The sequence below is a fragment of the Artibeus jamaicensis genome, unplaced genomic scaffold (assembly GCF_021234435.1).
Source record: "Artibeus jamaicensis isolate MK-2021 breed Jamaican fruit bat unplaced genomic scaffold, CSHL_Jam_final contig_444, whole genome shotgun sequence".
Lineage (NCBI taxonomy): Eukaryota > Metazoa > Chordata > Mammalia > Chiroptera > Phyllostomidae > Artibeus > Artibeus jamaicensis.
Window position 1 is genome coordinate 8579694 of NW_026521831.1, and position 27027 is coordinate 8606720.

Genomic DNA, 27027 nt, shown 5'->3' on the forward strand with positions numbered 1-27027 from the left:
TAATCACCACCACAATCAAGATATTTCCCTGTACCATCACCACAAGGCTCCCCCGCCCCCCTTTATAGCCACAGCCACCCTTCCCTCCGCCTCCAGCGCTGGCAGCCACTAATCTGTTCTCCATCTCTTTGGTTATGTCGTTTCTCGAATGTCTTATCAATGGAATCTCACAGTACATAAGCCTTTGAGACTGGCTTTTTTCACTCAGCATTATTTCCTCAGGGGTCACCCAGGCTGCTCCTTTTTAGTGCTGGGCAGTAGTCCACAGTTTAGTGCTGGACAGTAGTTCACGGTTTAGCGCCAGGCAGTGGTCCATGGTTTAGCACTGGACAGTAGCCCACAGTGTGGATGTAGCATCGTTTTCTTGACTACTCACCCACGGAAGGACATCTGGCGAGTTTCCAGTGTTGCGAGATTACAGACAAAGCGACAATGAACATTTGTGGACAAGTTTCTGCATGACGATATGCTTTCCATTTGGGGGGCTCTATGCCCAGGCGTGCTATTGCTGGGCTGTACGGTAAGTCCATCAAAGGAACAGCGGAACTGCTTTCCAGAGGGGCCACGCCATTCTAGGGCCCCACCTGCAGTGCAGGCGCGGTCCCGCTTCTCCCACGCTATTTTTCGTTTTAGCCACCCGCAGGTGTAGAGCCACATGTCATTCTGACTTTGATTTGCATTTCCCTGGTTTGGATTTGAAAAGATGTTAACATCTTTTCAGGTGGTTATTTATTATCTGTATGTCTATCCTCTTTGGTGAAATGTCTGTTTATATCTTTAGCCAATTTCCTAATTGGATTTTTAAAAAATGTTGAGGTTTTCTTAAAATCATTTTGCTAAGATACTCTCACGTCCCACCGGTGGCTGGTGTGGCTCAGTTGGTTGGAACATCATCCTGTAGACTGAACGGCTGCAGGTTCAATTCGGGACACATACCTAGGTTACGGGTTTGGTCCCTGCTTGGGGTGCATATAGGGGGCAGCCGATCAACATTCCTCTCCCTTCCTTCCCCCTTCTCTGCGTATGTCCTTGGGAAAGAACAGGAATAAGAAAGAGGTATTCACATACAATTCGCCATTTAAAGTGCCCAATAAATGGTCTCACTACATTCACAGAGTTGTACAACCATCTCCCTAATCAATTTCAGAGTATTTTCACCCCCCAAAGAAACCCGGGCCCATCAGCGGTCACTTTCCACTCCCCCCTCTTCCCAGCCTCTGGCAGCCACTCATCTACCTTCTGTGCCTATGGATTTGCCTATTCTGGACATTTCACATACATGGAGTCACAACGTACGGTCCTCTGTGTCTGGCTTCTTTCACTCAGCACAATATCTCCAGTGTCTGTCCATACTGTAGCGTGGGCCAGTCCTTCAATCCTCTTTATGGCTGAGTCATATTCTATAGTATGGACAGACCACCTTTTGTTTATCCACCGTCACTGATGGCTATTTGGGTTGCTCCCACTCTTTGGCCACTCCAGGCAATGCTGATGAATCGGTGTACAACTGATTCTGTGGGGACACGTGTTTTCATTTCTCCTGGGTAAACACCTAGAGGTGGAAATCCTGGTCATCTGGTAACTGCATGGCTAAGAGACTGCCAAGCCGTTTTTCAAAGTGACCACTCCCATTTGTGCCCTCACTAGCAATGTCTGAAGGTTCCCATTTCTCTGCACCCTTCAATACTCATTCGCATGTGCCTGGGGACAGCTGCCCCGGTGGGTGTCAGTGCCGGCTCAGACCGTTCTGACTCGTACCCCTAATTATTACTGATGCTGAGCACCTTTGCCTGCGCGAACTGGCGATTTGTGTACGTTCTTTGGAAAGAGGGTCATTCCGGTCCTTTTCCCATTTTCCATTGGGTTGTTTTTCACGTTGAGTTCTGAGAGTTTTTATTCTGATACCGAGGCCTTTGCCAGTTGTGTGATTGGCAAATATTTTCCCCTGGTCTGTAATTTGTCTTTTCATCCTCTTAATAGGGTCTTTCAAACATCTGAGAATAAAGGAAAGGAATGCTGTGCAAGAATGTCTGTACAATAAGAAGCCACCAACTGGTGCTGTATAAAGGATTCAACAGGGCTATTTCCAACCTGTTATAATTACTAGTCAACTCTGACGTGAATGTGGCAGAATCCAGTGTTAGAATGAACGCAGAATGGGTCTTCAACCACTTACTGCTCTAACCTAGGCCAAAGTCCCCTCTGCAATCTTACTGACACTAAGAATTCCCTTAATAGACACTTTCTTCGTGGATGGTGCAAAGGGAAACCGCAGACATGCTAGGTTTCAACTGCCACAGCCTTGCAGTGACGGAGGCGCATGAACTTGACAATGGAAACCTCTCCACATCACAGTCACTCCGAGCAGAGAACAGCTACTGACAAGGGCCATCGCGAGGGTGTGGCCCATCTTCGCTAAAATGGAGGGTGCGCATCTGTGTGCCTGAGCCTGACCCCAAATTGAGGCCGCCCCTTGCCAAGGGTGACTGAGACAGTGCAGGAACGTCTGCTGGAGAACCGAGCATCTGTCCTGTTGGCAGGTGGCCGGGTTAGCCCGAGAGATCGCTGTTCAAATGTGTTGTGGTGGGCAATGCTGTTGACGAGTTTCCCATTAGGACCCTCTTTGCAGGGCTGGGTCAGAGTCACTCGTTAGCTAGGACGTGTTTGTTACGTGATCATGCAGTGACAAATATTTATCGTTCTCCTAGTCCGTAGCAATAAAGGGGAAATGGACAGAGACTGAGAGGAAGCCGCACAGGTGGCAGCATGACGGAATGGCCATGGTCTGGCCACAGGGCCACCGGGGGCTCCTCCTGGGGGCTGAGACCCTCCTGATGACTGAACATTTGCTGGGGGGAGGGTGGGAGAGGCGGTCACTGATTTTTACCAAAGAGAAAACCCTGCATGTAGCCAGGTCTCCATACGCCCATTTATGGAATGAACAGTGAATTGCCCCAGGGGGCAAGTGTTGGGGGGGTGGCAGGAAGGACCAGCGTGGGCAGGACAGGCACTGCTGGGCCTCTCAGAGGGCTCATCTTGGGAGAGAAAAGGGCATCACACTGGCTGGAGGGTGGCGTGTCCGGGAAGTGGCCCTGTGTCAACGCCTTAGGTGACACTGCTGAGCCGACCCTCCCTGAAACTTAACCCCTGGAATGGCTTGGAAGGCTGAGCCTGATGGACCCTGATCTCCCTTCCTAAAGGGGTACGAGGTGACCAAGCGGGGCCCCTGCCAAGAAATGCCAGGAGTGCAGACCCTGAGGATAAAAGGCCAGCAGGACCAGAGGCCAGGGCGGGGTTCACGGCTGGGGCAGGGGCAGGGGGAGGCGGCACCTGCAGAAGCCACGGGCAGGGCCAGATCCACTTTTCCACATGCCCCTCCCACCCCCTCGGCTCCTGCCCAGCTTGAAAGGTCACAGTGGCCTTTTCCTTGGCAGGACCCACTGCTGCCTGGCAACACCACAGTTGCCATGGGAACCACCGCCTGGACAGTTTATGGCTGAGATGGAAAAAGGCCTGTCTGCTACTATCATCAGGCCTATCCAAAGGCCCAATTTTCTGTAACAGATGGAAACTACTTCCCCTGTTCCCAGGAGCAAACGTGGGAAGAGCAGCCATTTCCCCGGAGTCCGGGGGACCCCCGTGATTCCCATGTGCTTGGCCTCGCCTAAGGGATGGCGGAAACGCACTCTCCCGGCCTGAAAGAAAGAGGCTGAGAGACGTGGGCTTCGGCCATCGCTGCCAGGAGAAGCGGGAAGTCCGACGGAGTCCGTGCTGGGCAGCAGGCCTCCTGGGCTCTCTGGGCAGACTTGCTGCCCAGCCACTCAAGGACTGGGCCGTGGACGCGGACAGGGGCAAGCTCCTGTCCCTGCTCCGGGCAGAGCCCAACCCCAGACAGGACTGGCCAGGGGCTGGCTGCGGGCCCCACCCACCACATGCCCCAAGAGCAAAGACCTGGACTCTGACACCGGCCCTTCCACCTGCCCCGTGAGGACAGGAGTAACTGTGGCCGTCCCAGTCCTACCCGTTCCTGGGGCAGAGGCTAGAGTGGCACCCCCCAGAGAGGCGCCGAGTGAAAAGATAACCCAGAGGTCTGGAAGGTCTGTGGGGGGGGGGGAGTAAAGGGCAGGGGGCGAGTTAGGGTTCAGGGAGCTGGGAGAGAATGCTGATTCAAAAATGTGCTGAAATCAGTTCCCTTCTCTCTCCTCGGCTGTTCCTGACAGTCTAGGCCTGCGCACAGTCTAGGCCTGCGCACCTTGGCCTCTGGTGGACTGGCTGGCCCTGCAGCCCCTTCTCTGTCTGTTTACCAGCCTGAGCCTCTCCGTGCGAAGGCCCACACCCCTTCCAGCCCCACAGTGCCGCCCACTCCTTCCTGTCTCCACCAGCTGGGGCCCTGGGGTGACACCAGCCGCAGGACCTCCCGTGCAGAGTTGGGGCACAGCAAGCCTCTGCCCAATGCACCTTTGGCCGGAGGGTGACAGGAAAGGGCAGGGGAGGACCTGGATGCATGGTCAGGGGTCTAGGCAGGGGGCCGCCTCTAAATGTTCCCCGGGCCCTGCCGCAGGGTCTGACCAAGGAGCAGAGAAGTGCCCCGTTCTCCAGGAGGCTGCAGCCCTGCACTAAATGCACAATGTCACGGGTGGAACACCAGCTGGGTCTCACCCCCCACCCCGTGCAGCTCCCCTGCCAGGCACCGGGGGTGGTGCGGGTGCTGAGCAGCTGCCCAGGGAGCCCTGGGTGGGAGTCACAGCCGCCTCTGCTGGTTGTAGCTGGCATAAGGTGCCTCTTGATCACGTCTTAAGAATTTTAGGATGAAAAAGGCACAGCAGTGCCTTTTTACTGACTTCTGTACCACACTCCAACCATGCCCACAGGGCCCGCCCAGTGACGGGAAACCACTGAAAGCCAGGACAAAAGAGCCCTTAGAGACAGCTCCGGTGCGACCTCCCCCCACTGCACGGATGGGAAAACTGAGGTCCAGAGAAGGTGCATCATCGTCCTGGGAGAGAGGCTTAGCCTGGGTGTTTTCCAGAGTCTGACTCTGGGATGCAGATTCTGATAGCAATTGTTCTGCCCTCTTCTTCCAACTTCCCAGCATGGGCTTTGAGCCCCTTGATTAATAATGGTGGGTGACTGTTTTCAAGGTTTCGATAACAATATTAATAATAATAATATCATCTCCCATTTATCAGGTGCCTACTGTGTACCAAATTCCGTATTTTAAATCATCACACCAATGCCATTATCCTCATTTTACAGGCACTGAATTGAGGCTCAAAGAGGTTAAGTAACTGGCCCTTGGCCCACAGAGAGCACCTTCTGTTCAGGAGCAGAGGTGCAGGGTGGAGGGAGGGAGTCCCATTCATTGGGTCCCTGTTTCACTGGTCAGCTAGCAGAGACACCTCCCCATGAGCCACCCATCTCCCCCATCAGGCCCCATGTCACCCTTGGAGCAGCCTTTGTTCCAGGCACAACTCCCGCCCCCTCCCTCTGGCCCTGGGCACACAGCATGATTACACCCCATCTGATGTGTGCACAGGCCCGAGTCTGGCCCTGGATGAAGCTCCCCGAGAGCAGGGGCCAGACCTTCCTTCTTTCTGCCGTCCCAGAGCCAGGATCTTGCCTGGATCGCGCCCCAAGTGCAACTCCCAACTGTTGCCTTGTCTCTGAACCCCACATTGGCAGTCACATCTGGAGCGGCTGCCATCACGCTGTCCAAACCGTAATAAAGGCTCTACTTCTTGGACAGCATGCTTCCATATTTAGCAACGTGTAGATGAGGATTTAAGTCTGGGAACAGGAGGGCAGAACAAACTGTCACGATGCATCAGGACTTTGGGAACTGTTTACAGGTTCAGATGCCAAAACAGAAGGGGAGACATTAGACAGATGCGTAAATTGCCGAGTGTAGGGAAAACTAAATAAAGTGTAAGGAGACGAGGTGTTGGGGAGAAGGGGTGGGGGAGGGGATGCTGAGCAGAGGCCGCCTTCCCTGCCAGCCATGCCCCTCCCCATCAGGGGACTGGATTACCCACAGGGAACACACTGCTGGTCCTCGGGCTCCTCCTCTGCTCACACCACAGGGGTGAGGGGTGTCTCTGACTGTTCGCATCACCAAGAAACAATTCACTCTCTGGGGGAGCAGAGACGGGAGAGGGAGGTGGCCCAGGGCACCAGCTGATGGTGGGAACGGCCCCAAGTGCCATCGAGAAATAAGCCGGAGAGCAATCCTGCTTCAACTTCCCGATCTTACAGTCTGTCCCACGCCAGAGTTTGGACACTTTTATCTGAGGTCTAGCCGAAAGTGACTGCCATGGGTGAGCTGTGAGACCAGAGAGGTTAAGTGGCTCACCAAAGGTCACAGAGCTGGGAAGCAACGGTGCCGGCAGGGGACCACAAGCGAGCCTGACGCTGCCGTCCGTGCTGTCACCCAGCACGTGGCCGTTGGGTGTCAGGCCCTGCTGGCCGGGAGAAATGCGGCTCGGGCTCCGAGTGCAAGCTTCCATTTTCTCTCAGTCGGGTTAGACACGGTCAGTAGGTGCATTAATCTTAATAATGTGTTCTACTTGATCCAAGAGACCCCAAAATATCCAAAATATCGCCATGGCAGCAAACCCTACACATAAAAGGCAAATAACAAGACGTGTTCTTGTTCCTCCCACTGAGTGTTCAGCTCTGGTGTGTATTTTACAGGAACAGCACATCTCAGTTTGGACTCCCCGAGAGTCAAGTGTTCAGTAGCCAAGTGTGGCTGTGGCTGCCACGTTGGATGGGGGATCCCTAAGTGGTGTCCCAACCAGGGGCGAATTTGTCCCCAGGGCACATCTGGCAGTGTGGAGACATTTTAGGTTGTCACCTGTGGGTGGGGGCGGTGATACTACTGACATCTAGTGGGCAGAGGCCAGCAGTGCCGCTAAGTACAGTGTACAGGACAGCCTCCCAGCAAAGAACCGCCCCTCTCCAAACGCCCGAGTGCAGGTTTCCGAATCCTACAGGGCTTCGCTGGGACAGCTGCTCCTTGTGGAGCTGACTAGGTCAGTAGGTGGTATTCAGGTAAGGACTGCTCTGGCCCACAGGGTCCAGCTCTCACCCAGGCCTGGTGCCTTGGCAGGAACAGCTGGAAGCCCCAAGGGACAGCATTTGTCAATTTCCAGAAGGAGGAACTCGGCTGGGCCGTCTCAGGACTTTCACTCTCTCCACGGAGTTTCTGGGCCTCGCCGGGTGGTCCCTCCACGTGGCCTCTCTGTCCTTGGACTTCGTACCTGGCAACTCAGGCCTCCCAGAGTCCAAGGAAAGGCTGCCAGTTCTCTTAAAAGGTACACACAGACCTGGCATTGCATCATTTTGCCTTATTGTATTGGCCAACACAGTCCCCACCCACCCAGATCCGAGGGGAAGGGCTTGGCCTTCAGCTCCGGATGGGAAGGGTGTCAAAGAAAGTACAGCCATCCTTAATCAGGTACACGATAGTGTTTGTATTCTAGGGCTGACATGCAGATTAAATGGGTTAATTCATATAAAGTCTCGACAAGTGATTGCTGTTAGCATCCTGCTTCCTTAGACTCTCACTGTACTGGCTGAGGCTGGCATCCAGCAAGTTCCCAATAAATACCCTGTGTCATAACTCAGCAGGACAGGCACATGGAGAACATTCCAGATTGGGTTGTGTCGGGGAAAATTCTCGTACCAACCCCCGAGCCACACTCTGCAAACTAGGGATCCGCCTGGCGTCCCGAGACAGTACTGGGAGACAGGGTTCGGGGGGCGGGGGGGTCCCGGGAGAGACAGCAGGACCGACCCAAACCCCACCCAGTCCACAGGTGCGAAGGCCCCTGCGGGCCCCTCTCCACCAGTCTCCCCAACCATGTGTTACAGATGAGGAGATTGAGCTCGAAAAGACTCACTGCGTGCTTGCCCCAGTTCAACCGGCCAGCAAGTGACAGGCTTCAAAACCAGGGCTGCCACCTGCCGGTTCTTTCTGCCACCACCACCGCCACTGGCTTTTCTCAAAACCACAAAAAACGTTTAACTGCACCCTCAGTGACCAACAGGGCTTGGGTCTGCGGGACCCTGACGCTGGTTAGAAGGAGCCTCTCAGGCTTCCACTAGGGGGCGCCTCATGATCGCGTGTCACCCCGATTTCTCTGGGAGCCTTCGCTACTTCATTTGTGCCACCCCGATTCCAGTTTATGTTCTGTTTCTGCAGAGATAGAGCACCCTTTTAAAAGATACATCTCTTCATGTAAAAACCATACAATAACATGAATACAGACATCGTATCTACCCACACACCAGACTTTAGTTTGCAAACTGCTCATCTACACGTCGCCTGCGGGTGGTCCCGTGAGGCGAGCATCACTGTCCCCACTTCGTAGGTGAGGAAACAGCAGTGGGGTGCGGCTACCTGTTTCACAACAGACTCTGCAGGGAAAGGAGGCCCTGACGGACAGCATGACGATTTCTGGAATGTAAATACTCCCGCCCCCTGACGGGGAGAGCCACGGGTACACTGTACTCCCACGGGGGACGAGCCAGCTCCGGCATGCCACCAAAACCACAGCTCATCACGAACCCACTTCCAGATGGCCATTAAGAGGCAGAACCATTACGAGACCTGAGGCTCAGGTGCCGCAGCAGCTCGAGGGACCCCTCCTCACCACAGGGTCCCTGAGTGCCACCTTTCTGTCCTGCTCTGGTGCTCCGCAGAGAACACCAAGCACTGGGGTATGATATTAGCTTAGGACTCAGATTCTGAGGGCAACTCTGAAGTATTAACGTGTACTCGGCGACTGCCTGCTCCACCTCCCTCTCTGGCGTCCCCCACCGCCCCGGGCTTAGACAGCCACAGGCACAAGGCCAGCAGGAGGCCAGCCCGGAAAGCAGCTGGCCCCAGGTGAAGGCACCTGAAGGTGGAGGCGACAGCCCAGGCCCACCCGCATTTCCATCCTTGGGCATAATTTCCTCAGCTGAAAATGGGGGTCCTCGCACCTGCTTCCTAGGGCTGTGTGAAGACAAGAGGAACGAATGCTGTGAAAGCCCACCCTGCTACACAGGGAGTCCCCCAAACCGGGGTGGAAGGCTGGACAAGATTCCATGGGCAAGGCCTGGTTATCGGGGAAGCGAGTCTTACCCGGGATGGCAACAGTGAGGACGGGAAAGGCCCATCCCAGCAGGGGGCGCCTCGCCGGGCCATTTCCCTGAAGTGTCCTCTGTGAAATCCAAGGCCGGGACGCCGATCAGCGCAACACGGTGTGTGTGGAAGGGCCGGGGCTGCTGGTTCAAGCGGCACCGGCCGCCACCGATTCCCGGCAGATGAGAGGAGATGGACACAAAGAGCTATTGTACTAAGACAGCAGTCCACTTGTACGGAACTTTCCAGAAGGAAAGTCTCTCCTCTGACTGCTTCCTTAAGTAGTTGGGGCAGAAAGGAGCAGTTGTTGGGACAGGCATCCCAGGAGGCCATCGGTGCCCCCCGGACACTGAGCAACCTGTGTTCCCTCGGCCACGTCAAGGCTTTACAATCCAGGGGCTTGGGTCAGGCAAACGAAGAAGAGTACTTTCTCCCCGTGTAGGCCTTCATCCTCCTCAGGCGTTCTGTGTGCATCTCTCCCTGCCTGAGTAAGGCGCTCCATCTCCCAGGAGGCCCAGAGACACTGAGCGACTTGCTTAAAGTCACAGAGCAAGTTACTGAGGGAGCCAAAGTAGAACCCAGTGCGTTGGCACCGACCCATGGCTTTGCAAAGCTGGCCTGAAGCTGCTCACTCTCCCATGTGGGGAAGCTGCCTGGAAACTCCCAGAGCAAAATAAATCTGGGTGGTGCTCAAAGGTAACAACCTGCTTCCCCTTTTCATAAAGCCCCCCAAACTGCCATGTGATAGCCTTCCCCCCAACCACCCTAGAAACATTTCCTTAAAAGTCCTGCATGTGGGGCAATCCAGAACAAGCCAAGCCTCAGCACAGGGAGCCAACAGCCACAAAGCACTTTGCCTCGTTTCTTCCATTCCTGCCCCAATCAGCTACCCCGTGAGCCTTTTAGAGTAGAATCCGGTCTTATCACAGCCTGGGCTCAGGAGATGCCAGCTTACGGATTCACACAAATGCAGGCCTGCAGCAGCACTCAGCTCGCTGGTGCATTTCTGCCAGGCTTCAGATCAAGTCGAGTCTGTTCTTGTCTGTTCATTATAACTTCCACGGAGGCATCGTCAGCCCATTGGTGGTGGGAGAGGGTGAGGCCCAGAGTCAAACATCTTGCTGTAGTTACGCAGAGCCAGCGGAGCAGCAGAACTGAATATTAATCCAGGTTCTCAACACCCAGGCCGAGGCAGAAGGTGGGCGCTCCAGGAGGGGGGAGAGGGGCAGTTAGGTGTTTATGAGCACCTGCTGTATGCAGTTCCACTATGATCATGGGTCCATTCCTCAGCTGAGCTTGAAAGGGGCTTGTTATGAGCATGAAAACACCTTTATCGCTCTTATCACTTAGGAAATTCCAAGGGTTTGGGGAGCTCTGTGCCAGAAACAACAAAAACAAAATACCATATTTAGCCGTGTACAATGTGCACTCATGTTTTAGTGCTGATTCCCATGTATATATAATTCACATCATACGTGGGAAAATTCACATTATATGTGGGAATTAGTACTACCCATGTATAATGAGCATCCTTATTTTTCCCCTCAAAAATTTGGGCAAAAGAAGTGTGCATTATACATGGCAAAATATGGTAGGTCTTTCTTACAATATCCCAGTGAGGACTGTCTGAGTGCTTCCCACGTGCCAGGCCATGCTGTCTCTCATCCCCCCCATGTACTCTCACTCATCAGTGCTCCCACAGCTGGGCTGCAGATGGGGAAACTGAGGCACGGAGAAGTACCTTGTCTGATGCCACAAGGTGACAGAGACAGACAAAGACCCAGAACTGTCTGCCTTTCCAAAGCTCATGTTCTCAAAAGAGGTCCGCATCGGCAAGAGGGCCAGGCTCCCCACCAGGCCACACTGCCCCCAGACAGAACAGTAAGAGCCTGCCTTCTCCTTGCCAACCCTGACTTTAGTAATACTCGTTCCTGACTTTTTCTGGGACTTACATTTCAGCCCAGATGCAGGTGTAAATACCCTCTAGGATAACAGGTCAGTTGGTCAAAGGGTCGAGCCCAGGACACCAATGCAGTTCTCCCTCGTGGACTCAAAGTTATTCCTGGGGACACTCTGACCGGCCCACACATACGGATCTCTGCTCCCAGGGGGCTCATCTGGAATGCCCCCTCCCTGGTTTAAAAGTCCCCCAGGTCCAGTGGTGATCACCACCAGCGCCCGTCAGCGCGGATCGATCAGCACAACGTTCACGGAGCGCCCATGAGGCAGGTTTTGTGCCCACATACAAGTGTATCTCTCAGCTTCAACTGCTGGGCCTGAGACCGCTGGCCTGAGAGTGGGAGGTGTGCTCAGGGCACGCAGAGGTCCTCATGGAGCCAGACGGGCCAGGCTTTTGAAAGCCCAGGCCCAGCTGGCTACAGGGGACAGGCAAGGGTTGAAGTGGGGCCGCTGGGGAAACGAGGGGCGAGTGGCTCAAACCAAGCATCCAGAAGTCATTTCCTACAGGGGCCAGGGGGCACACCACCTGACACTGGCCCTGATTCCTCTTCTAGAGACAGGGGCCAACTGGTTTTCTTTTCTGAGCAGCCAGCAGAAAAATGCTGTCACATGAACATGTCATTGTCACCATCTTCAAGGATGCAGATTAATGACAAAGGACTAGTGTTCCCTGGCCAAGGTTAGCTGCAGCCATAAAGGGGCAAGGCCACGGTTCCAAAGCCACCACCCATCCTGGGTCCCGTTCCTTCATCCACCGTGTCCCCTGACCCAATTTCTGAGTGGACGCGACCATAGTTAGTAGAGTTACGTCTCCTCTGCTGGTTGCCCCCTGCCCCATACACACACCTGGCCTCTGAGGGTCCCCGTGACTCTAAGCTAAGTGGTGACTCATGTACGGCAAAGTCTTGTGGCCACCTTAGTGCAGCCCAGAGGAGAACTGGGGGTGTGCAGATGGTAATATGCATTCAAAATGATCAAACTCCCTGCTGGTCACACGGTGGTGGGAGATAATCCTTCCCACCCCATTGGGGTCTGGCCCAGTCATCTGACCTGTTTTGGCCAATGAAATGTAAGGGGACAAGACGCCTGCCACCTCTGAGTAAACTCTTTAAGAGCCATCGTAGAATTCTGCCGTTTGTCTCCTTCCCCTCTGCCCCTCCCCATCGATAGTGCTGCTGTCTTAGCCTCAACAGAATGAAAATGCTTTCATAAAGAGCCTCAGCTGGCATGGAACATGGGTGAAAAACACACTCGAGTTACTTCATGTGCGATACGTTGTTCACAAAGCATTACATACACACCCCATGTGCCATCCATTGTAGTTCAGGGATGTTATTGTGGCAAAACGAACCTTGGGGATTTTGCCAAGGAACTGAACAAGGAACTAGACAGAGGGCAGCCCAAGCACACGGATGCACAGAGCTGGCGCAGGGGAGTCTTTCTAGTTCAAAGCGAGCAGAGCTGGGCCACAGATGAGGCTGACCAACCACTTCTGGGGGATCCCCGTGTCTCTTTCCTTGGCCTCAGCTCTGCATGGGGAACCCCAACAAAAGGCCCTGGTTCCAGGCCCTGGGCTTCACCCTGGCCCACTTCCTCCTTAGGCCACTCGCCTCTGCAGCCACCACAGCTCCAGGAGGACTCAGGAGGTTGGTGGCCCCTTCTTCCCAAGAGGGACCAAAAGGCCAGCGCCGCCCCCCCCCCCAACTGGGATTTACCCAGAACCATGGGACCTCCTGTGCAGGCTCATCCCCTTCTCCTTTGGGCTTAATCCTGCAGAAAGATCAACCACGAAACAACAGTAAACACTATTCTAACTTTCTCTTGTTCTCTGGGCACCATCCTAAGCACTTCATTACCTTTTTTAAAGATCTAATTGGCTTTACTGAGCTATGCATGAATTGGGCAGCATCCCACCTAGAAAGTACAAAGGTGCTCCCTGCCCTAAGCGCTTCAGACACACCGACTCCTTCCAGCTCCCTCTGAGGGAGGCAACATTATCATTCCCATTGGAGGACCCTGGGGCCCAAGGTCATGGTCACCCAGGTAGTAAAAGAAAGTGCTGGGGTTCCAAAACAGGCTGTGCAGTTTCCATACTCTGTGCTCCACCGTGATGCTAAAGAAGAAAGGACTGAACAGGAAGACAAGGAAAAAGGCAGGCCCAGCGAGTCGTTGTGGCAAAGACACCTCTCTTGATATTGCCTGGGTCTGACATGGAGGCAGACCTCTGGGGTCAGACGTGTGTGGAGCAGTGGAGCAATACAAAAAAAGAGCAAAATAAAACCCATACAAACTTACAGACCATCTCTGTGTTGTTACAGTGAGTGGGCAGGAATCATGATTAGAAGAGTTATGTTACATAAAGGATTTGGGTTTTGATGGTCTTTTCAGCAAAGCTGGATACTGAATTTTAAAAGTTGAAATCAAAAATGGAACATGAGATTCTACCACATAGTGCTGGGAAGTCACGAACCCAGAGAAGAGAGCTGCCTCTATCCCCACGTGCCCGGGTTCACCCCTGGGTCTCCCATCAGAAGTGAGACATGCAACCAGACTTGGCACCCCTGTTCCAGTGGTATGCCTGGGGCCTACTTTCTGACCCGGTTCCATGAGGCAGGGGCAGCTGGGGGTGTAACTGGGTTGGAGACACCTAGAGGAGGTGCTCTGGAGACTGGGGAAGAGAATTGGGAAAGAAGCATAGAGGCAAAGGGGAAAAGCAGACCTTCCAGACATTCTGTCCATCCAGCCCGATTCCCTCTTCCTCCACAGAGCCTTCCCCATCAGCCTGACCTTGGACAGTGCTCCCTCCTTGCACTTCCGGAGCTCATGCTGACCTGCAACAGGCTTGGCACACCACTACTGCCCCCAATCGGCTACTTTCCTGATGTCGGTGCTAAAATTTAAGACCACATTTGGCTCTTGAGTTTCTAAAGGATGGTAGCTAACTAGTGCCTGGGCAGGCAAGTGCCCAAAGCCTGGTTACTCTCAGTAAGAGGCAGGACTACACAGGTCCATAAGCAGATGGGCTGATGCGTGTCTCTCTCCCAGGACCTCAAGAGAGCACCCAGGGTCTCTGCAGCCCAGAGGCACCTTCTGAGAATGTTTGAGAGGGGTTGTCTGAGAGGGGTTCACGGAGAGCAGTAGGCGCTCTAAAGAGTGTCACCCCTTCTGCAGTCAGTAGAGGGCGCTAAATATTTGTTCTGGGAAAACTAGAATGCTGTTTCCTTCTTTGAGATAACCTACACTTTCTTTCCTGATGGACACTCAGGGACAAGGGACAAGGGTCATTAAAGTTTGCTATATACACTAGCAACTCTACACACTCTGTCACCCTAGACTCCTAGCAGTTCACCAAAATCCAGACCCTCTACATCTGTCTGGACACACATCTGGACCACATTTCCCAGTCACCCTGGTAGCAGGGCATGGTCATGTGACTGAATACTAGCCAATGGCATACAAGCACAGGTGACACACCCACTTCCAGGCCTGGGGAGATCCACCCACAAGCCTGCTCCATGCTGTTTTCCCTTCCAGCAGATTGGTGTAGAGTCAACTGTGGGAAACTGGAAGCTGTGTGCTCAAGGTGTCCCTGAGCCTGACCCACGGACCAGGAATCTTGATGTGAGCGGGAACCCAGCCTCTTCTGGGTCTAAGCCGTTACACGTTTTGGCATAGTTGCAGCAGCTGGCTAACGCTCCCGCTTCCATGTTCTCCGGAGCCTGATTCTCCTTCTGACAGTCCCCTTGTATCGTTTGCTCATCGTCCCTGTCCTTCCCCCAGACGGACGCTCTGAGAGACCGGGACTGGCTTTTGTTCCCTGCTGTGTCCCCCATGGTAGCACAGTGCCTAACACAGACCAGACACTTTACAACCATCTGCTGGGCGCTTGAGTGAGTGCGTTTGTGTCACCCATTCTCCGTGAGTCCGGGTCTCCCCAGGAAGGCCCCCTTTCGGCAAGTGCAGGAACCAGCCTCTGCTTCCAATGTCTCCTCCACCTCCCGAGCTGGAAAATTCCCCGTTAACTAAGACACTCACCCCCCAGGGCCCAGCCTGCCCGCCCTCCTCTCCGACACCCACTCCGGAGCCTTCCCACCAGTCGCTAGGGTCAAGCTGCTAGCTCACTAAAATCAAGGAGGCTGAGGCACGGGGAAATGAAATGATTCTGTGGTTCTAACTTGCCCGAGAACTTAAATTCTTTGAACGCTCTGTTCCCACGTCAGTGCCTGGATGTGATCTGGGCACATACCAGACCTCCAGATAACCTTCTGATTATTGCCAGAAGGGCTTCCATATCCAGAGCAGCAACATCAGTGACCCTGACCACACGCCCTCCAGGGCACGTGACCGACAATCAGCCTGGGCTGGGCCCAGGGCTGAGAATGCAGGGCTGATCACTCTCAAGAATGCACTGGAGATGGTATGAACTCTTAACTTCTCCGTCTTTTTTGAACACTTCTGGGTTTCTGCCTAATCTCTGGAGTACATCTCTATCATTTACTTCTAGCCAAAGTCTCCAGACTCTAAGAGTTCACCCACCACCTGTATCTTCTGCGCCCCTTCACGGTCACACCTGTCACACTGCACAGCAAGTGTGGGTGTCTGTTTTTCCCACCTACCCTGTCTCCCCACCTCCAATGAGACCAGGAGGCCCTTGAGGCCAGGGCTCCTTCTGATTCATCTTGGCATGTTGCCAGTGTCACGCAGAAGGTTCTCTTAAGAAACAAGTATCCTAAAATATTTGATAAATATTTAAAATAGTTATATAACATTTAATTATGTAAATATAATTGTTTAAGCATATGATATAATTTATATAAGTATACTTGCATTACTTACAGAATACTTAATAAATATTTCACTGCTTTCACTCTGCCTCTAACCAAGAGTAAAAAGCTTCCCCCACCCTGGATCCACTCAGAAGAGGGTCTGAGCTGGTACTGGGAATATTCTTCAGGATCAGGCCTTCGGGGCCTTCACTCATGGCCTGGCCCACGAGAGGCGGGGGAAGCCCACACACCCTCACTGTGTATCGGCACGAGCCCACCCCAGAGGGGGGGCCCCAGTTGTTTCTCCGTTAAGGTGCCAGCCTGCTCCTGGCAGCCCTGTGCGCACACGGGGTTTTCGTCTTTCAAAGCGCTTGGCCCTTGGACCCTCACACAGGTCCTATGATACAGGCAGGCAGTGACTACTGCGTCCATGTGACAGCTGAGGAAACACAGGCTGGGAGAAGTCCAGTGACTTGTCCAAGGTCATGGTTTGCATGTGTGCTGAGCTGTCACTAGGATCCAGGGGCCCAGTCATTTCTTCTCTGTGTCGTCCCTCTCTCCAGCCTGAGAGGGACAGGAAACCTCGCTGTAGCCAGCCAGGAGGAGGCAAAGGCAGTGACGTGGGTGACAAGCAGTGACAGGGGTGAGCAGAAACTGACATTCACTCTGTGTTTTAGAACCGAGTTCAAAACAAAAGCTGGCCAAACAGCTCCGGGGCACCGACAGCTTCCCCCCACTCCCCCTTCTAATGTTAACCCCTCGGCCGGGGGGAGGGTCTGCTTGTGGTTACAGGGTGTAGCGCATCTGCTGCTGCTGCTGTTGCCGTGTGGTCACAGGCCAGACCGGAAGGACGGTACTTACTTGATTTTTCTTCTTTAATGGTGTATTCGAGCACCTCGGACGAGCCTTCATTCAGCGAAGGAAAGTGGACACAGAGCACCAGGTGCTTCGAGCCGCTGTCCCGGCGAACCAGGAATGTCTGCGACAGAAGAAGGAAGGCTCCGTCAATCTAAGATTTGGGTGGACGTTAGAGGGACAACAGAGAGATGGAGGTCGTCTGGAATGTTCCAGAAACAAGGGGGCAGGGTGGCAGCCAGGCATCCCTCAGGAGACCTCGGGGTTCTGTCCTGAGAGTCATGCGTCACGCAACCCGTGTCCCCCGGCTCCTGAGTCTCAGTGTCTCATTTGCTCACAGAGGGGGTCAACGCAGATGTTTCTGTTGTGGACAGAGTTAGGCAAGGGGTATTTAAAATGCAGATTCCTGGGTCCCACCTTGGAGATGCTAATTCAGCCAGGGGGAGCAGGGAGCCGGAATCAGCTGATTCTTGGATGGGTGGGGTCCCGGGTTCACACGTCGAGAAATTCTAATGCCCGGCAGTGAGGGTGCGTCTCCCCTGGTGCCCACCCACTCACACGACACGGACCCTCTGGGGAGGCTGGTGGAAGCGGTCACAGGCATTAGTGAATTCGCAAGATCCTCCCCCACAGAAATACAAATAGCTAATAATGAGCACAGCACTTTCTCTGTGGCAGGAACTGGTCTAAATACTTTGCATATATTCTCTTGCCTCTTCCTACCAATAACCTGTGACGTGAGGTGGGTGGTTACTCCCATGTCCCACGTGAAGACGCAGAGGCACCCTCTCCGATCCAGGTGTGACGACTGAGGAAACACCCATGTGGGCTTGGCTCCCAGGGCAGCTGTAAGGGGCAGGGCTGGGACCCCAGAGGCTGTTGTCCCCGCCGGGGCCCTCCACACTCCCTGACCTCTCTCTGCACCACAGGCCCCTCACTGGGGCAGGAGGGGGACCTGTCCCCTTGGCCCCAAGGGTGCATCCCTGCTCTAGGGACCAGGTGTTGCCCGAATCTAAACCAGAGCCGTGTATTTACAGACCCCCCACTTCTGCTTCTCCTGCGTTCAGCTCACTGTGCTTGCCACGACCATCGTGAGGAGGGGTCCCTGCTTCACGCACTAACTCTGTGCTTTTAAAATGTCCTGTTTAGTGTCCGAGAGCCCCAGCAAAGCTCAGCCCTCCTTCAGGTAATGATAGACACCTTCTGGATTGCCCTGGCCTCTAGGGGCAGATTTCACTGGGGAGGGGCGCCAGGGCGTCCCTCAGCCAAGGAAGGCTCATTCCTCCCCTTCCTGAGAAAGGACTTGGTCACCGTGTTCCCCTCCAACCCCCCCCCGCCCCCATTCCCCCAGCGGGTCTAAGCTCCTCCCACTCAGACCCCAAGCTCCTGGGCTAGCCTCTGGAAGACCCAGAGTCCAGCCACAGCTGCCGAGGGAGGGCTGGGTAGGGAGCCACTGGACATCTCCGAGGACGCGGCCCAGACGTGAGAGGCTCTGGAGGACCCCTGGGGTGGCCCTTCCCCTCTTTGCCCACAGAGGCACACTGTCCTACCGCCTCTGGTGATGCTCCAAATTCTCTGCCATTGTTATCGTTGCTATCATTCTTATCACATCTCTTTGTTGTTAACACAATGGTGTTGTTACAATTGTCAGTGGAACATTATAGTAACATCCTTATTGTGGGTAGTAACAGCTAACACACACTACCTCCCTCCCTGGTCTGCCCCGGGCCCTGACGCCAGGTCCCTGGGTTCTGCGATCTTACCTCATTCTCCTGTTGGAGCTAAGCGGGGTGGTGGGGGTGGGTGCTAGCACTGCCCCCACTTCACAGAGGAGGAACAGAGAGGTACGCAGTGCCCAAGATCAGTGAGTGCTGGCCTGGGGTCTGAGCTCAGGCCCTCAGACTCTCGATCCACAACCCTCGACCACCCTCTACCCAGCCCAAGGGTGGTCCCTTGGCTTAAGGTTCTGCAGCTTAAGGTTCTGCTCCCCCGTGACGGTGCAGGTCCCCTTGGAGGCAGTGACACGATGAGTCTATTAGTCATTGAATGGAGAGGAAATGAGTTTACCAGCCCCTCTCCCGGAGGGTGGAGAGAGCGTGAGAACTCAGAGTGCGCAGTGGGGAGAGGAGGGAGGCTTCCGGGGGCAGAAGTGAGATGCCGCCTGCTGAGGCACCTGCCCTGGAAGGCAGCCCCCCCACCCAGGGGACCCGGCAGGAGGACGCTCACCTCCAGATGCCTCCACCCTCAGCTCTGAGACAACACCTGGGACCCCAGCACAGGCTGGCCTTGCCCTGGGCTGCGGCATCGCTGCACCGAGGCGGCCCTCTGAGCCCAGACAGACCCCTGGAGTGTGTCGCCTTTCAACAACAACAAAAAAGAGGTCACTCTGCCTCTTCTTCAGAGGTTCCAGAGGCCAGCTGCCTCCTGTGCACCAGGCCAAGGGAATGGGAGAGAGTGTACCTCTGTGTGTGTGTGTGTGAAAGAGACAGAGAGAGAGAGAATGGGTGCCTGGTGAGTTAAAAAGTATATCTGGCCTTTGTCCCACTTCCCTGTCAAAGCTTCAAAAATCCCTGGAATTTCCTGAGAGATAGGAATGTCTTTCGTTATTCACAAAATAGCCCCTCGTGACCACACCTGAGTTTACTAACAGGAGACTTCTGTGGGGCCCTTTGGAACTTGCGGCCCCACCTCGACCTCCTCCGGACAGAGGAGAGGAACTGGGAGTGAGTTGGAGCATGTCGGCGTGGGCGATGATGCAGTCGCTCTCGCAAAGAAACCTCTATGAAACTTCTGGACCTCACGGCCCGGCGGAGCCCTGGTTGGTGGCGGCCCACTCATGTGCCCTGACCCCAGCAGGGCAGGGGCGGGAGCGTGCACGCCCCTCCCCACTGCAGACCTCGCCCCTGCCCGTGTCTTTCACTCTTGAGTTGTGTCCTTTATAATAAAATGCTCCTCACAAGTACAGGGTTTTCAGTGAGTCCCCCGAGTCATTCTAGTGGAATTACCGAACCTGAGGAAGGGTCATGTCTGTCGCCACGTCCGACAGCAGTGTGGGTGGCTTGGGGACCCGCTGCTGCCTGGCATCTGCACCAGGGCAGTCTTGTCGGGAACCCTGTCCTGTCACTCGGCTCTGTGCTCACACACGGCAGAGGCCGTGTCAGGAATGAACTGACCTGCAGGACACCCAGTTGGTGTCAGAGAACTGTCGGCAGAAGCATGAGTGACTGTGTGAGAGACTGTGAGTGTGGCTGAGTGTAGAACTGAGTGAACTCGGGGGACAGGCCACGGGGAGGGGCCTGAGCCAGAGCCGCAGCGCCCCTGGAAGGGCTGACGACAAACTTGGACCTTTGACCCCCAGCCAGGGCGGGAGCTGAGGACGGCACCGTCTGGAACGGGAACCAAACTGCGGGTTCCTGCCTTTGCGGGGAAAGTGCCCCCTGTACACGCGTGGGGCACGTGACGGGGGAGGGGCACAGGCCCAGGTCACTCATTCAGCAGCACGTGCCCAAGGAAGGCGGTCTTTCCCAACTGAGGGCCATGGCCCGTTAGTGCGAATGCCACAGCCAGGGCTTTCCAAACAAAACACAAGAGTATAAAACAGAAGGCGACAAGGACGTTTGCAGTAAGGGAGGACTTCCTGTGTGCGTGTGTCTGGGAGAGGGACAGGGAGGGGCCACAGGGCAGCCTGTGTTCCCCACTCCACCGATGGTCCCCACCGAGGGTGACTGAAATGACAAACCAGGGCCGCCAGCCTCCCCTGGGACCTCCCCTGATGCTGCCCTGCCGTCTCATCGGCTCTTTCCCGCTCAGCACAGAGCTTTCTGGGTTTCTTCACTTTGCCGAGACACCAGCCCTGCTCTCTGACCTCATGTTCCAGGGAGAGAGAAAGACCACAGGAGCCCTTGGGCAGCAGCGCCCAGCTGGGGGACCGTCACAGTCTGTCACAGTCTGCATTTCTTCTCGGGCCTTATGGGAAGCTTATAGGCTGGGCTTGTTTCTTGAAGCCAAAAGCATTCCCGGCTGACCCGTATCTCAACGTACTACTGAAAGAAGCTGTACAGGTGACTCCAGCAGAGTGCCCGCTGTGTAAAGGCACCCAAAATACGGGGGCCCCCTACCTGCTGCCCCCTACCTGCCTCAGAGCCCTGAGGTCAAAAGGCACAGAGCCCCTACCACACAGAGGCAGCACCGCTACCCTCCGCTGTTCATGGATTGCCCCAGGATCCAGAACTGCCACAGCAGGGGCCCGGGACTGGGAAAGGCATCCTCACTAGCGGCTGCAGACTGCAGGCCTCGGCCTTGAGCAAAAAGATGAGCTCCAGGCGAGCAGCGGGGGACCATGAGGTGACAAGTCCGGGTGCTGGGGCCTGCCTTGTCTACTCCTAGGATGCTCGCCTGGGGCCGCCCAGGATTATCACAAACGGGGCAGCCCACATTCACGCCGGCCGTGGGGCCCTCCCTCCACCGCTGCTCCTGCAGGCCGTCCCGGTGAACCAGGCCCCCTGCAGACCTTGCTGCGCCCCGTGTCCTTGCTCGGCCCTCTCTACTCCCTGGGGACGAGCGCTGCCCGATGCCCTGCTGGGCCACCGCCTGAGTCAGTCCGCTCCTTCTCCCCCCATTCCCCTGTGTCAGCTCTCCTGATGCACTGGACGAGGAACTCCCAGAAAGCAGAAGAAACCTCTTCCCCCAGCTGTACACCCTGACAGGCGGCGTGCCCACCCCGAGGGTCCGACCCCCACCCGAAAACAGCAGCGGTCAGAGGCAGCGGTCAGAGCACTTGGTGTCCCTCCTCCCTCTGACCCTGCTTTGCAGTCTCCTTGGCAAGTCACTTCCCCTCTCTGAGCTGGCTTTTCCAGTCTAGTGAGGGAGCGGGGCTGAGCATCCAGGACTCCTTCTTTCTGGAAGATTCTGTCCCAGCATCCATGGCCTGCGGTCTTTTCCAGATCCCAAGAGGCCTTCAAAAAGGTTAGGGTCGTGGGTAAAGTCCTGTAATGCAGGAGGCCGGGCAGCTGGTCACAGAAGCAGCCCGCCTGCCTTCCACCACCAGGGGTTTGGGGAGAACGACTGATTTCAGTACCAGCTGGCAGAGAAGATGCTCCGGGAGAGAGGAATGTGGCTGCCGCACCCCCTCCTCCTCCCCAGACAAATACACTATAATGGTTTTGTTTGTATGTCCGCTTTTGGCCTGGACAATCCAGAGCCGTCTGCTTTTCCACTTTTGTTACCTTCGGACTATTTTGCAGTTGCTTGGGGAGAGTTTCCAATCATGCCCATGAGGACAGGGGCCGAAGGGGCAGGTTCTTCCCAGGGGCCACACGCAGGGGCTGCCGTGCCTGTGGGGGTCGGCGCTCCCGTGGCCGGAGCCCCCTCTGGCCACGTGTGGCCCGCCTTCTGTTACTGCTAACGAAGTTGTCCCTTGGCATGGAGTTGCTCAGTCCTGGCTGCGTGACAGAACCTTGGTGGGGAGCTTTGAAAGAACTGATGTGTGAGCCCCACTCCGAACGGAAGAAACCAGCATTCCTGGGGCTGGGGCTGGGGCTGGGGCTGGGGCTGGGTGGGCCTGGGGCTGAGGCACCGTGTTTTGTTTTGTTTTTTAACTTTTGAAGGCAGTCACTCAGGAGCTGCTCTATCACTCCAGGGACGCTCCTGACCATCAGAGGTGAGTGTCCTCACGTAGGAACTAAAGAGCCTGCCTCTGGGGCCGTGGGGGGGACGAGACAGTGCCTGGCACCGGGCAGACCTGCAGTCACTGCCGGCTGCACCCTCGCCTCTGGCCCCAGCACCCAGAAGGGGCAACAGAGGGGCTGCGGGGATGCTTTCACCAAACTAGCACGGAATGGGGGGGTCTTCCTCGGACTCAGCCCTGGAGAGGGTGCCTGGCACCTCCCGCAGGCCTGGTCCACTTCATCCCAACTCAGCTTCCCGCAACGCTTGAGGTCACCCCTCCACTACAAAAAGCAACTTTAGAAGACGTTTCTTTCATTAAACACCACCGTCTGGCACTCCAGTAGCAATGGAAACACACGGCCTGACCCTGGTTTCTGATATGATACTGTAACGACAGGAATGAAGGCGGCTCGCAGACACAGTTCTGGGACGGGGGCGAGAGAACACAAGAGAAGCCTGGAGCATCTTGTAGTGACAGACAGAAAGAAAAAGCTCCAGAAAACTAACACACGAGCAAAGCCCACACACAGCGGGGGTGTGTCAGAGACACAGAGCCAACGCAAAGACTCACAGCGGCCAAAGTTGGACTAATCTGAGCAATAAAATAGTTAAAGTAGTACTGGAGTTTAACCCAAAGCACAAAATAAATACCCACGAATCCACACTGCTCAAAGTACATGACTGAATCAATAAATAAATGGGGGAGAAGAGACAAATCTCACAGAGAAGAATTCCAAATAATTTATGCAGACAGTCAAAGACGTGGAGCGTGACTTCCAGGCGTGGGCTGTGCCCAGTGACCGCCTTTGGGGGCAGGCAACGTGGGAGTGGGGAGAAGGAGGAACTCACGGCAAAGCAACTGACAAACACGACCTCAGCCAGGTGGCCAAGGTCAACACCCACAGCCCAGGTTGACACCTTGTCATGATGTGAAGAGAGTCACCCCCGTCTAACCCCCGACAGCTCCCAAGTGAGGGATGTTCTACAAAATTGCTGGCTAAGAGTCCTCAAAACTGTCAAAGTTGTCAAAAACAGAGAAAGCCTGAAAAACTGTCCTGGCCATGTGACATGATGACAAGGAGACACGATGACGAAAGGTACGGTGGTGTCCTGGATAGGGTCCCAGAACAGAAAAAGGACAGCAGGCAAAAGCTGAGGAAACCTGAGTAAACTATGGGCTTCGGTCGACACTAATGTATCAGCATTGGCTCGTGAACTGTGACAAAGGTGCCGGATTCATGTCAGACGTTAACAATGGGAGCAGCTGGGTGAGACGAGGAAGGATAAGGGAACCCTCTGTACTATCTTTGCAACTTTTCTCTAAAAATTCTAAAGTAAAGCAAACAAACGAAAGTACCACTTGGTGTAGGATGAATAAGGTGGCTTTTCGATTGCCTTGAGTCTGGACGCACAAAAAACCCAAAATTGGACCGGTATGTTCCCACGTTATCAGATTACAGAGAAGCAGGCTGCAGGGAGTAAGGGGAGATGGGGAGTGGTGGAGGGGAGTGGACACGGTCAAGGTCACACAGATCTCCGTGACAAAGGGGCTGGATCTCCAGTCTCCTGACCACTGGCCCCAGACTCGATGAAGCCCCGTGTCTCCCTGGAGCCAGGAGGGGTGGGTCCAGGTGATCTTGGGAGACCCCACGAGCTCTCCCAGCCTGAGGGCCACCCATGGTGTCTGTATCTTTAAGAACACTGAAGCTATAGCACTAGAGACATTTCAGACAGTCCTCTGGGGGTGGCATCATGCAGCAAAGTGTCTGCCCAGGGTCCCTGAAGATCACACCCTGCAGGCTCTGCTCTCACCAGCTGTGTGACCTCAGGCAAGTGAGTTCAAGGCTCTGGGCCTGCAATTCCTTATTGGAAATGGGAAGACCAAGCGCACCAGCCGGAGAGAAACCCCTGTGCGGGTTAATGAGGGCACACAGAGAGCAACTTTGGGTAAAGGTGGCCAACCTCAGGGCTTTGCTTCTGCTTGAAAATACGGAAGCTCCCAGGGAAGAGCTGGGTGTAAGGGCAAAGAAGGTAAGAGAAGGCGCATCCGCTCCAACTGCGGGGCAACGGGAGGTTGGGGCTCGGCTGGAGGCCACACAAGTTTCACATACAACTGCTGACCCAATGAGTGCTATGGAGTCCCAGGGAAGAATGAGTCCACCGACCAACTAAGGCCCGTGAATTCGTGAGCTCGGGTGCGTCCTGGACACAGGGCGGCACTCCAGGGCACATGGAAGGAGAGAAGAGCAAAGCGCCAGATAGGATTGTGTGTGTGTGTGTGTGTGTGTGTGTGTGTGTAGGATACAGCACAGGAGCACCCAGATTGCCTGGGTTCAAAGTCCGGCTTGGGCCTCATCCCTGTGTCATCCGGGGGAGGTCACTCCACTTTGTGTCTCAGTCACGGCATCTGTAAAATGGGCAGAATGGTCATTCCTAGCCTAGAGGGCTGCTGTGAGCATAAACTGCGGTAACTCAGGGGTTGAACTCAGACAAGTGCCTGGAACGCAGCAAGGCCTTAGTGCGCACCTGCTGCCATAGATGAGGGGCCACGCACGGGGAAGGGCTGGAGAGGTGCACCGTGCTCTTCTGGCAGAAAGGAGTCCCGGGGGCAGACTGGCTGCCGGTGGCCAGGGGCCCGGGGGCGGGGAGGAACAGGAGTGACTGCTTCACGGCCAAGGGTTTTAATCTCTCAGGTGACAAAACAGTCCGAATGAGATAAAAGTGGTGGCCGCACAACAACGTGCAGTGTGCAACTGTTCCTGTCACAAGGGCTAGTTTATGGGAAGTGACTGCCACCTCGTTAGAGAAACAAGCAAAAACAAAAGGCTTGTGGGAAGGGGGTGAGTTGAAAAAAATCGGTGGCAAACACCTTTATAAGATAATTCTTTTTATTTCTGTCCAGCCTGATTTTCTTTTTACAGTGGACTCCCGTGTGTCACGCTTTTATCATTAAACAAACTAACCATCAATTCTTCTTTAAAAACAGAAGCAGCCCGTAAGAGCAACCTCGGGAGGCTGGGTGGGGGTGGCCCTCGGTGACCTCTGACTCATTTTTCTCACCCACGACCCACACCCCCCACAGAGGCTGACGGTGCCCTGAAGGAAGTACTGTTGTTACTGCCGCATTTCACAGTGGGAAAAGTGAAGCTTCGGAGGCTGACTCCGAAAATTCTTTGGGCCCATTCAAGCCCCTTATTTTCATATGTATAAATAGGGGGGTAAAACGATTTCCCGGGTCCCTCTGGTTGCTCTGAGGCTCTCTGGTCCAGGACACCTGGCTGAGTTCTCCACGCATCAGGCCTGCCTCGGGTGCCCCGGTGCCCAGAGAGCCCACACCCGCCACACACCCCCTGCTCTCCCTCAGGGACAGCTGCCTCCCAAAGCAGAAACCAGCCCCCCTACCAGTCCCCTGCTCCTGAGTCCCAGCAGCTCCTGGCGGCTGCCCCTGCCCCGCTGACCACGAGATGGACAGGCCCCCACTCACCCCGACTGCCTCCTGGTGCAGGATCCTGGCCACCTCCGCCGGGCCGAGTCCCAGCTGCAGCCACACCGGGCACGTTTTGACCAGCTTCTCCAGGACGCTGATGCCCCGGGGATGGAGGCAGTTCTTCTGGGTGACTGGCAGACAAGGCCCCACGCCATCTTCCTCCTCTTCCTCTTCCTCTCCTTTGTCAACATCTGGAATGGGACTGAGAACAGAATCGAAAGGTCAGCCCTCCTGCAGCTCTGCAGAGAGAGGTTTAGAACGGGTGGGGGTTCAGCTCCACCGGCCTTGCTAACTGAGATTCTGGGAAGCCAGTGGCCCTGTGGGGAGTTAAAACATGAATGAACTCCTCGCCTTTCAGTGCTTCTAATAAAATGGGTTCAATGTATGAAGAAATAACCAGCTGTAGCACAAAACTGGATTAAATATAAACAAGAGCGCAGTGTGACAGAAGCAGCTAATCTCAGGCCAGGGTGGGCTCAGGGACAGTGAGCAGAACTCTGAACAGGACATTTAAAAAACTTTCTCAATGAAAGTGTAATTTACACACAGAGAACTCCACCCATCTCTAGCATACAATGAGACAAATCCTGGCACATGTCTCTACCACTCTGATCAAGAGAGAGAACCGCGCATCTGATACTGTAGCTACAGGTGGGGCCTGAGCTCTTAAAAGCGGGCGGTCAGGGGAGAGGGGGGGACTGGGTGAAGAGTGAAGGGGCTGAGCAGTGCAGACTGGGAGCCCCAAACAGACACAGGGGTGTAAAGTACAGCATGAGGAATGCAGTCAATAATAAAGTAATGAATCTGCATGGTGCCAGGTGAGCAGTGGAAATATTGTCCAACTGGACAATCAGACACTTTACAGAGTGTTCCCTTGAAATTAATATAAAATGATGTTGAACGGAAACAGTAAATGCTAAAACTACAAAAAATAAAAGTGGGTGATGTGCATTGAGGTGAGCACACAGGATTTTGAACACTTGATATAAAAAAAGACTGTAAATATCTGGCTCACTAATAATAGTTTACATGACTATCAATTGCACTTTAAAACGATGATAGGTTAGATACACTGAGTTAAGTAAATTATTAAAATTAACTTCACCTATTTCTTTTTACTTTTTAAATGTGGCGACTAGAAAATTTGCATCTACGTGCGAACGAGG

The 27027-nt window shown here is 54.6% G+C and overlaps 1 protein-coding gene across 1 annotated transcript in view; it reads right to left on the reverse strand.

Moving 5' to 3' along the window:
• The window catches only part of RIN3 (Ras and Rab interactor 3), a 103011-nt gene that overhangs the window by 47155 nt on the left and 28829 nt on the right, over positions 1–27027 (reverse strand). The window contains exons 2-3 of the mRNA XM_037130253.2: positions 25859–26063; positions 16714–16831 (exon numbers count right to left, since the gene is read on the reverse strand). Coding sequence (XP_036986148.2) covers positions 16714–16831; positions 25859–26063 — 323 coding nt within the window. The remainder of the gene's footprint in view (positions 1–16713; positions 16832–25858; positions 26064–27027) is intronic.